The 13,239-nt window shown below is 43.0% G+C and overlaps 1 protein-coding gene across 7 annotated transcripts in view; it reads left to right on the top strand.

Annotated features, from left to right (window-relative positions):
* The first annotated feature begins 9,235 nt into the window (after nt 1–9,235).
* Nucleotides 9,236–13,239, top strand: part of HERC6 (HECT and RLD domain containing E3 ubiquitin protein ligase family member 6) — a 61,033-nt gene continuing 57,029 nt past the window's right edge. For 3 of the 7 annotated variants that reach the window (XR_001180059.2, XM_013058050.2, XM_013058049.2), the window contains exons 1-2: nt 9,238–9,685; nt 11,711–11,870. Coding sequence is in view for 5 of the 7 variants with exons in the window: in XM_013058050.2 (XP_012913504.1) it covers nt 9,487–9,685; nt 11,711–11,870 (359 nt within the window). In the remaining 2 variants the exon portion in view is untranslated. Of the gene's footprint in view, nt 9,686–11,710; nt 11,871–13,239 lie in introns of all 7 variants that reach the window. The other 4 variants (XR_006606557.1, XM_045079380.1, XM_004756091.3 and 1 more) reach the window with 3 other exon arrangements.

The following is a 13,239-nucleotide window of genomic DNA, read 5'->3' as shown; positions in this document are numbered from 1 at the left end:
TTGCTCAAGGACCTGCGGTTCTCCATGCTGAGGGGAGACTTTCAGGGCCTCTGTGTTTAGCCCGTGCTTCCACTGGAACTCGTCTTCCTCATCTCACCCTCCATGCACATTCTGTGCATAGCAAGACCAGTCTCCTTACCGCCCTCTACACAAATCAGGTTCGATGTTCGCTACCTGCTTTTGATCCTACTGCTTTTTCTCTCTGGGATCTGCCCTTCCTTCTCTCTCCAGCTACCTTTTTCTGACTCCACCGCCACTAGTGGCTTCTTTTTCTCTGAACTCCTACTGTGGTTGACTGTAATGCCACCATTTAGTTCTTAATTCCAATATATCCTTGTTTTCCCATTTTATACGTGCACATATTATGTTTCAGATGTGATTCCTAATCTTCTGGAAACCCTTCAGAATGCCTCGACCATGGCTGAGTACCTGGTAGAAGACTGATACCCATGAACCAACAAACTTGGTTTAGGATTATTATCTTTTTTTTCCCCCAAGATTTTATTTATTTGACAGAGAGACAGCAAGATAGGAAATACAAGTAGGGTCAGAGGGAGAGGGAGAAGCAGATTCCCCACTGAGCAGGGAGTGGGAAGCTGGGCTCCATCCCAGGACCATGATCCCAGGATCATGACCCAAGCTGAAAGCAGACGCTTAATGACTGAGCCACCCAGGCACCCCTATTATATCTTCTCTTGAAATTACCCTTCAAATGTTCAAATGGGACTGATGACATTTTTAGGACATGCCCTCTGAATTTGGGGAGGGGGTCATCATTTTGATTGGATGCACAGATTATATCTCTATGATTAGCAGCATTTTTGTGCCACGTGATTCTTAGCTTGTAATCTCACTGCCTTCTGAATGTGATTCCTGATTCTCCAATTTATTGAATGAAACCCTGAGGTTAAACAGAGACCCCTTGGACCACTTCCAGTTAAGAGAAAAAAGGAATAGCCGTTTATCAGACACCTGCTTAGGGGTCCAGCAGTCTGCTGGGAACGTTACAGAAGGTGGGACTGTTATTCCTGTTGTTCAACGAGGGGAACGAGGCTCAGAAAAGTTCAATAGCTCAACTAAATACCGGGAATGAAACGAAACACTCGGAGGGCACTGGAAAGGGATTAGAACGGTTTAAGGTCACCGCTAGGCCCGAGGGAGTCAGCTCCCTTCCTACACTTGCTTCTTCTCTGTACACCCCCCTGGCCACCCTGACCACTACCAAACCTCCTAACATTCCCGACGCAGGGTGACGCAGGATGACGCACGGTGACGCAGGGTGACGTAACGCGTCGCTCCCAGTGCTGAGTCTGAGACTGGAGGCTGGCACCGGACGTGTGACATTTTCTTCTTCCCAATATTTCCTATTTCCATTCCCTACCTCCACTACCTCTTTAAAATTGAGTGGCTCTTTTATTTTATTTTATTTTTTAAATATTTTATTTATTTATTTGACAGAGATCACAAGTAGGCAGAGAGGCAGGCAGAGAGAGAGGAAAAGAAGCAGGCCCCCTGCCCAGCACAGAGCCCAATGTGCCCCCCCCCCCATCCCAGGACCCTGGGATCATGACCTGAGCTGAAGGCAGAGGCTTTAACCCCCTGAGCCACCCAGGAGCCCCAGTGGGTCTTTTAAATCCACACCTAAATTGTAATTCATATTCAAATTACATTGAAGAGAGCAAGTCAGAAAGGCAAATATTTAATTGTATGAGCTCCAGGGCACATAACCTGTGACCTGGTATTTGTGGTGGATTCTCTGCAAATTCTTGTTGAGCTAAATTGGCATTTGAGAAATTTCTCTCAATTTAAATATAAAATAATCCGGTGCAACATTGGGCTGAATCCCGATGCTCCTGTGTTCTACTTCTTAGAAGTCCCTGTTGCTTAACAGAGTTCACTTTGAGGGCCCGGCCTCCCAAACCTACCATGGCCTCCTGTCTTTCCAGCAGGTCACTTTCACTTCTCTATCTATTCCAGACACTGGGCAAACTGGCCTCGCCAACCTCCTCAGACAGGGTTTAAGGATCTTTGGTTCTTTGACTTCAATACTTGAATACGATTTAGGAATCCATTCTCCATTACTCACTTCTGTGTCTTTGTTTGTGCCACTATATGCAACTATGGCAGCAAGAAATAGCTGACCTATCACACACATCTCTTCTGCTCACATGCACGTGCCAGTGTTCCACCAGATTTCACTCATGAAACACAAATCCAAACATGAAGTTGTTAAGAATTTCAAGATAATGACAGCAGAACGTTAAACTAAGCTCAGGGCCTTCTGAGAGCAGAGTGCTGATGGGCTGACATCACTGGCCACACACCCATGAAGTGTGTTCTGTCTGCCCCGTAGGTTTGCACCAAATGTCTGAAATGCCTTGCTACTTGTGGAGAGATTGCTGCTGCCAATTATCTTCTCTCCTTCTTCCTTGGTATTAGAACCCCATTTTTATCTGGGGTTGTAAGGTGTGTAGCTAAAAACTACATTTTCCAGCAGCTTCTCCCTCTACAATAGCCATATGAAGACGTTTTGGTTAATCAGATGCATGCAGAAATGTATGAGATTTAGTTCGGAAGGAGCCTCATTTCTCCTTCCAAGCTGTTTAGAATAGAGCTGTGACAGCTAGAACTCCAGCAGTCATTGGAACATTAGATAACAATTAGGTTCTCTAAGGAAGCAGAAGGTGCCTGAGTTTTTGAAAAATAATGGGACTGTCGCATGTGCCCTTGACTGCTCACCTCAGGGCTTTTTGGATGCGAGAAAAATAAATTTGTATTTCAACCATTACTCTGTATTTAAACCATTATTACTTGGCTGCTGTATTATATGCAGATGAAATTAATCCTAATTTATAGATAAAGCTGCACTAGTTCACATAGGTTAACAAATTAAACTGTGTTTCAAATACAGTTCTTGGTGGGGCGCCTGGGTGGCTCAGTCAGTTAAGGGTCTGCCTTTAGCTTGGGTCATGATTGGGGGTCCTGGGATTAAACCCCATGTCAGGCTCCCAGCTCAGTTGGGGAGTCAGTTTCTCCCTATTCCTTTGCTCATCTCCCCACCCCCCCAAGTAAATAAATAAAATTAAAAACAAAAGCAAAAACAAAAGCAAATACAATTCTTGGGCAGCCCTCAATTTGTTATTGGGTAACACGTTTTGAAGCCCTGGCTGGAGCGGCAACCATTTCTAGGATTCTAGAGGCACTTTTCCTCTTTCTTCCCAGTTCAGGGCTATGTTCTGATGCTCTGAGCTTGTTACAGTGTTACAATGCAATGTTCAAGAAAGACAATTACAGTACTAACAGGATAACTTGAGTATAGCATTTTATTTTTTCTAAGTAATTTAAATACCAATATCTTTCAATGAGCATGGGAAAGAAAATCATAAAAATACTTGTGAATAATTGTAATACTACCTATAGAGAAAAGATGTCAACTGTGTCTGCCAACCCTGAGAAATGGTTGCTGCCATTGAAGAGATCAAGTTGACTAATACTGCCATCTAGAGTTCAAAATCAAAACTACCACTTCTTATCTGTAAAGAAACTGAAACACCGGGTTTGGATAGGTCAGCTTTTTTGGTTTGTTTTTAAATTTTTATTTAAATTCCAGTTAGTTAGTATACAGTGTAGTATTAGTTTCAGGAGTACTATATACTGATTCAGCACTTCCATTCAGCACCCAGTGTTCATCACAGCAAGTGCTCGCCTTAATTCCCATCACCTACTTAACCCAGGCTCTCCTCTCCTCTGGTGACCATCATTTTTTTTTTTAAGATTTTATTTATTTTTTAATTTATTTGACAGAGAGAAATCACAAGTAGGCAGAGAGGCAGGCAGAGAGAGAGGGAAGCAGGCTCCCTGCTGAGCAGAGAGCCCAACGCGGGACTCGATCCCAGGACCCTGAGATCATGACCTGAGCCAAAAGCAGCGTCTTAACCCACTGAGCCAACCAGGCGCCCGGGAAACAATCCCATTTTTTTTTTTATTTAAAGATTTTATTTATTGGGGCGCCTGGGTGGCTCAGTGGGTTAAGCCGCTGCCTTCGGCTCGGGTCATGATCTCAGGGTCCTGGGATCAAGTCCCGCGTCGGGCTCTCTGCTCAGCAGGGAGCCTGCTTCCCTCTCTCTCTCTCTCTGCCTGCCTCTCCGTCTACTTGTGGTTTCTCTCTGTCAAATAAATAAATAAAATCTTAAAAAAATAAAATCTTTTATTTATTTGACAGAAATCACAAGTAGGTGGAAAGGCAGGCAAAGAGAGGGGGATACAGGCTCCCTGCTGAGCAGAGAACCCCATGCGGGGCTCCATCCCAGGACCCTGGGATCATGACCTGAGCTGAAGGCAGAGGCTTTAACCCACTGAGCCACCAGGTGCTCCCAGTGACCATCATTTTATTCTCTATAGGTTGGAATCTGTTTCTTGGTTTGACTCTCTCGTTCTCTCTCCTTCCCTTTGCTTGTTTGGTTTCTTAAATTCCATATATAAGTTAAGTCATACGGTATTTGTCTTTTTTTGACAATTTCACTTAGCATAATTCTTCATTCTCTGCTTAATTTCACTCAGCATAATACTATTTCCATCCAGGTTGTGCAGATGTCAAGATTTCATTCTTTTTTTTATGGCTTTGTAATACTGCTCTGTGTGTGTGTGTGTGCGTGCGCGCATACACCTTCCTTATCCATTTGTCCATCAGTGAACACTTGGGCTCTTCCATAATTTGGCTATTGGTGATAATGCTGCTATAAACGGTGAGGTGATGTATCCCTTTGCATTAGTATCCTTTGGATAAATACCTAGTAGTACAATTGGTGCTCTATTTTTAACTTTTTAAGGAACCTCCATACTGTTTTGCAGAGTGGTTGTACTAGTTTACTTTCCCACCAAGGGTGGGAATCCTCACCACAACACCTTGTGTGTTGTCTTGTTAATTTAATTTTTAAAAAAGATTTTATTTATTTATTTGACAGAGATCACAAGTAGGCAGAGAGGCAGGCAGGGAGAGAGAAAGGGAAGAAAACTTCCCGCTGAGCAGAGAGCCTGATGCGGGGCTCGATCCCAGGATCCTGGGATCATGACCTAAGCTAAAGGCAGAGGCTTTAACCCACTGAGCCACCCAGGTGCCCTGTCTTGTTAATTTTAGCCGTTCTGACACTAGGTCAGTTTTTTCTCCTACTGACTTACACCGGCTATCCTAATTGTCTTGGCCATTTGTGAAGAACCAGAGAGCTAGACGTGTGGTGGACATGGGAGAGCATCATGACTAAACACTAGATTCTCCAAGCCTGTGAAGCTGAGAGCTGGGTATAAAGCTTAGAGCTCTCATAACTCTCTTGCTACCTCTAAGGAGATTCTAGAACTCTGGAGTACACTGTGTGGAGCTAGATGATGAAGCACTCAGAGCAAGAGACAGGGTGAAGAGATACAGAGACATGGAATCATTAGGACAAGTTGAGTCCTGTTTTCTTTTTAAGGTTTTATTTTTAAGTAATCTCTACACCCAATGTGGGGCTCAAACTCACTACCATGCCAGCCAGGTGCCCTGACATTAAGTCCTTGTTGACAGCAATTCCTGAAATCAGCCATACTGGTGGACATTTTAGTTCTGTGACTGTCAGAAGAGGCTCAGTTACACTATGGGTGTAATAACACCTCCCCAAAGCTCAGGAACTTACAACAACAAAGACTGGTCTCTCACTTACACTACATAAATTAGCTACACCTCTGCTATGCTCTTGGTTCTAATCTGGGTCCCAGGATGATGGAACAATCGCTTATCTGGAAAATCACCAATTGTTGTAACAGAAGAAAAAGAAAGAAGGAAAAATAAGTATTGGCCCTTAAACCATCTGCCCAGAAGACACTCCCTGCTTGCATGTCATTGGCCAGAACAAAATCACATGCTCAAGCTTGATGCCATAGGGCACAGAGGCAAATCAAATATTTTTAATAATAATAATAATGCAATCTACAGTAAAATTCCCTTCTGCTTAAATGAACTTCGGCCGTGTTTTATGTCACTTGTAATCCAAAGACTCTTAAGTGAGAAAAGTGAGGAAAGAACAAAATTGGATATTTTTTTAAAAGATTTATTTATTTATTTGAGAGAGCATTTGCAAAAGAGTTGGGGCGATAGGGGTGCCTGGGTGGCTCAGTGGGTTAACGCTTCTGCCTTCAGCTCAGGTCATGATCCCAGAGTTCTGGGATCGAGCCCCGCATCGGGCTCTCTGCTTAGCAGGGAGCCTGCTTCCTCCTCCCTCTCGCTCTGCCTGCCTCTTTGCCTATTTGTGATCTCTGTCAAATAAATAAATAAATAAAATCTTAAAAAAAAAAAAAAAAGGCTGGGGGGAGGGACAGAGGGAAAGAATCTGCAAGCAACTCCCCACTGAGTAGGGAGCCTGACATGAGGCTCAATCCCACAACTCATAAGATCATGACCCCGGCAGAAACCAAGAGTCTGTCACTTAACTGACTGAGCTACCCAGGAACCCCTAAATTAGATATTTTATATAAAGTAGCCAACACATGATAAACATTCAATAAATGGAGCTACCCTTTCCAAATGAATGAACACAGATGAATTGAGAATTATATTTTTCTCAAGCAATAAAAGTATGATCGACTTCTTTAATTTGCATTTTATTCACTTATCTCACAGTCATTGAGTTCTTTTTTTTTTAATTTTTAATTTTTAAAATATTTATTCTAGAGAGAGAGCATGTGCAAGCAGGAAGAGGGACAGAGGGAGAGAGAAAATCCTGAAGCAGACCCCCACTGAGCACAGAGTTCAACAGATGGCTCAATTCCAGGACTGGGAGACCATGAGCCTAGCCAAAATCAAGAGTCAGCTGCCTAACCAGCTGAGCCAGCCAGTTCTTTTATGAGTTCTTTTTATAGATCAGACACTATGCTAGGTAGTGGGGACACCATACATTTATATATTAGCTCTCCAGTTGCTTTGTTTTAAAGAAATATTTAATATGGGGCTCTTGGGTGGCTCACAGGCTTAAGCATCTGACTTGTGATTTGGGCTCAGGTAATGATCTCATCGGTCATGGGATAGAGCTCCATCCATTTCAGGCTCTGTGCTCAGCAGGGAGTCTGGGATTCTCTCTCTCTCTCCCTCTTCCTCGGCCCTACCCCCCATTCACATGTGTGTGTGCTCTCTCTCTCAATAAATAAATGAATAAATCTTTCAAAAAGGAGAAAAAAGATTCTTTCTCTCTCTGTTGCCCCTCCTCCCCCTCTCTTAAAAAAAAAAAAAGGAAGAAAGAAAGACAGACTTAATATGAGGGCTTAGTGTCTTATGCTGATGGTCCCAAACTCTTATCATTTGTGCATGAGGGAAATAAATATTGAGGAAATTACTATTCAGAAAAAGGTTATATAGAGTACATACTGAAATAGAACCTGAAGTCTGAATGCTATTCGTTTACTTACCACTCATAAATCCTTTTGTCTAATACATATTTGTTAGCATCTGTCATGTGCCAGGCAGTCTTGCAACAACAACCACAAAAGAACATTTATCCCTGTCTATAGAGAACTTAAAATGTAGTAGTAAGAAGAGTGGAGCGGAGAGTACATGAATGGATGTGCTAAATAATAAAAATAAAACAGTAGTGCCAATGATGGCTAACATTGTCATAGTCCCCAATGACCTATTTTTGCCAAACCTAAAGACTAACACTCAATCTAGATCTTGCCCAACAAGCAGTTGACAGAGGTTATCATTTCCTTTTCCTTTACCTGCTTAGTACACACCACCCTTCCTGGTTTTTCTCCCCGGATAAGTCCTCTGTTTTGTGCTAGTCACATTCACCCTGCACTGAGTGATCTCATTGAGCCATCTGATAACTGATTGCTCATTTCTACACTGAGGACTCCCAATTTTAGGACTCTCCCTTGACTTCTCTGCACAGCTCCAAAGTGGTTGGTCTTATCGCCTCCTTATATAAACAAGCATTTTACAGTTATTACCAGACTGGACTCCTGATCCACCAGCCCCAACCTGCAGGCTCCTTCAGGGTTCCCCATCCCAGGAAAGGGAACCACCATTCACCCAGTTGCTCAGGCCAACCTTGGAATAATCCTAATCCCTTTCTTTCTTTCTGCCTACTTCCAACCTGTCAGCAAACCTGTGGACTCCTTCAAAACATCTGAATGTGATTATTTGTTCTCTCCTCCCTTCCAGGGTGTTGCCTTAGCCCCAAGGTCAACCTTCAGACCTGGCCTCTTCCAGCAGCCTCTCCTAACTGGCGTTTCTGCTTCCATTTTCTACTATGTTACCATAACTAGAATGAGTCTTTTAAAACTGAAGTCCGGGGTGCCTGGGTGGCTCAGTGGGTTAAAGCCTCTGCCTTCGGCTCGGGTCGTGATCCCAGGATCGAGTCCCACGGTGGGCTCTCTGCTCAGCAGGGAGCCTGCTTCCCTTCCTCTCTCTCTGCCTGCCTCTCTGCATGCTTGTGATCTTGTCTGTCAAATATATAAAATCTTTAAAAAAATAAAATAAAACTGAAGTCCGATCACGTCACTTCTCCATTCAAAAGCTTCCAACTGCTCTCCTTCACCTTCAGCCTTTAGATATGAGCGTGACACATACCATCCTTTTCCATGTCCCCTGGACTCTGCTCAAATATCACTTCATCTGAGAAGTGTTCCCTGAAATCTTATTAAAAACAAAACAAACAAGTTCCTGGGGCACCTTGGTGGTTCAGTCTGTTAAGTCTCCATCTTCTGCTCAAGTCATGATCCTGGGGTCCTGGAATCCAGCCCCACCTGGGGCTCCTTACTCAATGGGGAGCCTGCTTCTCCCTCTCCCTTGTCTCCTGATTTTGTTCTCTCTCTCTCTCTCTCAAATAAATAAATGAAATCTTTTTTTTTTAATAAGTAAAATCTTTTTTAAAACCCCAAAGTTCCTTTTGCCCCCACCCTCTATTACTTTACTGTACTGTTGCCACTTGACATTATACTAAGTACTTACCCCTTTATAAATAGGACAGTGTTAGTCCCAAGAGGACTTTGCTTTTCCACTGCCCAAAACAGCCTAGGAAAAAAGGGTAGGCACTCAGATGCTTTTGCTAAGCACTCTAAGCACTCCAAGCATTATTCTAGCATTATGCATTACCTGTTGAATTACCCTAAAGGTAGATTTACTGTCCACGTGTCATCGATGTGGCACAGCTTCGTTAGGAAACTAGCCCCAAGTCACACAGCTCGGGAGCTGCTTAGCTAGTATGTAAGAGAACGCAGGAGTCTTCCTCTGGAATCCCTCAGCGCTCCTCAGCACTGGGTGCTCACGTTTGAGCTCCAAAAGCCATTGGCCGGGACGTCAGGATGACTAAGGGTGCCAGGGCGGGGGCGTTGTGGTGGGAGTTGGCCTCTAGGTTAAGTCGGGCCGGTCCACCTGGCTTTCCGGTTTCCGCAAACCAGCACTCAGCCGTCACTAGCCTCTGAGAGCGCGTAGGCGTAGGCGCGGCGTGCGGGAGCGCGATGTACCTCTGCTGGAACACCAACCGCCCAGGACCTCTGCGCCGGAGGCCGGCTGGCCGTGGCGGTGCGGAGCTGCGACAGGCGGCCTCCGGGGAGCGCCACTCCCTGCTGCTGCTGAGCAACGGCGAATTGCACTCTTACGGGGACAACAGCCACGGCCAGCTGGGGCGGAGGGACGTGCAGCGCCAGGAGCAGCCAAGTGAGTGCCGGGCAAAGGTGCGGGGCGGGGGGCCAGGTAGTGGGGGTGCTGGGAGTCCCGTGTCTCTGGGCCCCACGAGACGACCAAACGATGCTCTACGCTGCCTGCGCCCAACTTCGTTAGTTTCGTTTTCCAGAACCGCGCTTTGTTTCGGTTTCCAGTTCCTCTTAAAAGCGTAACTGAGAGCGGAACCTAACGGGACAGCGTGGTCCCTCCCACGGAGCCTTTCTAGACCAATCCCTGCCAGGGCGAGTCTCTCCGGACTGGAGGGAACTTCCAAACGTGGTTTCTGGGTGGAACATCCCTAACTCAGAAATACCCCAGGGCATCTTTTAATAAAATTAAAAAAAAAAAAAGTATAATAGCATTTTTACCATTACTAATTATTATAGAAACACAGGGAAAGAAATTGCCTATAATTCCACTACCCAAAGACAACTATAATATTTTGATGTATTTGCTTTTTTGCTCTATTCTGTAGTTACTTTTATAAAAGTATGTCATTATATAGTTTTGTATACGCGGTACCTATACAGCTCTATAAACTACGCTCTTATGAAACATGATATCATGAACATACTGCTTTTTTATTATGTATTTTTTGAAAACACATTTTAAGTTGTTGTAAAACATCCAGGCTTTGACAATACAAGTTAATTCTTCTTCTTTGATGGACATTAGGTTTTCTCCTCATTAGGGACTGCTATAAATAATGCTGTGATTGCCATTATTTGACCAAATTTATGACTACTTACTCAAAATAAATACCGAGCATTGTGTCTGGGAGGAAAAACTTCTCCTCTACCCTGTTCTTTTTCTGAAGGCCTGCAAACTAAGTAGACAAAGATTAAGGAAAAATATATACAATTTTATTAATATTTTATGTGCACAGGAGTTCACAGAAAAAAAAGGAAACTCAAAAGTGGTTAAATTCAAGGACTTATATTGCATTTTAGCAAAGAAAAGGGAGTTTGAGCTTCAAAAAATAATTCGTTGTGGGGAAATGACTGGAAATAAATGGGGGAGACTAGTGCCAGCTCCGGTGGTAAGAGTTCCTCTTCTCTTTCTGGTGTAGGAAAGGAAGGATACCTTTACAAGGGAAATTTATGCCCTACTTTTAGGTGTCTAGAGGGAGGGCAGAGAACTCTTCCTGCATCTGTTGAGTTTCAGTTGCCTTCAGCACAAAATCATCATTCTGTCAAAGTGGTATATTTCGGGGTGGCATAACCTGATTCTTTAGGTGAAGATGAGAGGCAACATGATACCTGATGCCTTATTGTTCCCCAGGAATGTGGTACTAGTCTCTACCTTCATGAGTGTGTGACTCTTTGGGATATTTCTTATTATCCCATAGTTTGAAAATAAATCATTGAAAAGGATAGGATCACAAAGTTTTAAAAAAAGAAAACTGAAGTATTAGCAAAAACTTTTCTAGTAGTGATATACTTAACTCGAAACCTCTTATAATTCAGAGACAAACACTTTGGGAAAGCAGTTTAGATTAACTTGTAAGAATCATGCTGTAATGACCAGGTTTTCATTTGTGGGCACCTTTGACCCATTAAGGGCGTATTACTGCATTCCTCTTTGTGAGAGGATCTGGCTTCTGCCTCTCACATTCATGGGGAAGGCTCCCTGCTCACTTCTTCCTGAGAAGGGACTCACTATTCTCACTGTTCAGGGCTGGGAAGTTGGAAGAGACATCTATTCTCTGTCTCCCTTTGTTTTACTACCATCATCATAGAGAAATCTTGGGCCAAGCCTCATAGTCCCTACAAGTTCCCCTCCTCCATAAAACTCATCCTTTTGAATGGCAACCATATTCCCACACAGACAGTGTAACATACATTGAGCTTTTTTCCTTCACATCTTAAGTGTGATTATCAGGTCTTGATTTAAAAGTCCATTGGAAAGGATGAGAAATCTGAGTGACCCTTCTTTTTGAAGAAAGTAAACTTGTTGTCTTAAACTTCTTGTTAAATTAATAATCTTCTGAGGTGTTTTGTTTTGTTTTTGTTCCTGAAGAACGAATACCGGCATTGGAAACTCTACGTGTTGATCTCGTGAGCTGTGGAAAGGAACACTCTCTTGCTGTCTGTTACAAAGGAAGGGTCTTTGCATGGGGGGCTGGTTCTGAAGGGCAGCTGGGAATTGGAGAATTTAATGAAATAAATCTTATACCTAGGTAAGTATTTCCATTCAGTCATTCATTCATCTGTTATTTTTCAGTTTCATGGGCGAGGCACTATGCAAGATGTCCGGGTACAAAGATGACTATGACAAACACAGTCCCTAGCCTCAGTGATTATAGTATAGTGAGAGAGAGGCAGGAAAAAACCTCCAACACCAACTCTTGCTTAATTAGAGTCCTATGAAGGAGGAGGGCAGGGTATTTGAAATGAGAACCTGTGACCCTTTGATCTACATCTTATGTATTGGAAATAACTGGGGGGACCCTCCCAGCAAATAAATAAATAAATAAATAAATAAATAAATAAAATGTATAAAGTAAACATAAAATATCAATAAAATAAGTATTATTTTAAAGTAAAAGCATTACACAGAAAATACAGAAAGAAACCTTATCTGAACTTCCTTTCTGACTAAAGCAGGATCTCCTTGAAAATAAAGCTGCTGTTAATAGCTTGGAGCGAGTTTCTTTTGATTTCAGTTGCTGTGAAGACAGATTGCCCAATCAAGATTAAAAAAACCTATGGAACTTTCCATACTCTCCTACTGAAGTCCTAAATCCCTTCCTTTGGCTGTTGATATATTTTAAGTGATTCCACAGATTTTCCATTACTGGGAGCTCCCCTGTGTACATGTAAATAAGCCTTGTTTTTTTCTCCTGTTAATCTGTCTATTGTCAGTTAATTTGCATGTCCCCCCCCCCCCCCCCCCCCCCCGTTTTCTTTCGACTGGATCCAATCTGGAAGAGGAAGAGTTTTCCTCCCAACATGACCTTTTTGTTCTGTCTTAAGCCACTGGATCCTAATATTTTGTGTAGTAAGATTGGGGGAGAATCATTTCCTCACAAACACCTTTCTAGGACAAATGATACGACAAGCAGTCTGAATTGTGTGTTCATGAATTATATGTTTAAGAATTTTTTTTTCTTTTTGGTGAAAGATTGTATTTATTTATTTGACAGACATAGATCACAAGTAGGCAGAGAGGCAGGCAGAGAGAGAGGGGGAAGCAAAGCTCCCTGCTGAGTAGAGAGACTGATGCGGGGGCTCCATCCCAGGACCCTGAGATCATGACCTGATCCAAGGCAGAGGCTTAACCCACTGAGCCATCCAGGTGCCCTGTTAAAGAATTTTTAAAAGTATAATTTTTAATACTTGGAAGTTACTTTTTGTTACTTCTCTGGTTTTTAACTGTATAAGAAAGTGTATGGCTTTGGGGGACAAGCATTGAACTTGGAATGAAAAGACGAAGGTTTTGAGTCTAGTTCTACAACATGATATCTATAACGTGATTCCCTAGACCAAACCAGAGCTCTGAGTTCTGTTAGGTTCAGCCATATGAAATTGCAGATAGTTATGTTTTTG

Source organism: Mustela putorius, unplaced genomic scaffold, assembly GCF_011764305.1.
Source record: "Mustela putorius furo isolate JIRA1106 unplaced genomic scaffold, ASM1176430v1.1 tig00000382_pilon_pilon_pilon, whole genome shotgun sequence".
NCBI lineage: Eukaryota > Metazoa > Chordata > Mammalia > Carnivora > Mustelidae > Mustela > Mustela putorius.
The sequence above is the reverse complement of the archived record's forward strand: the minus strand, read 5'-3'. Positions and strand labels throughout refer to the sequence as shown.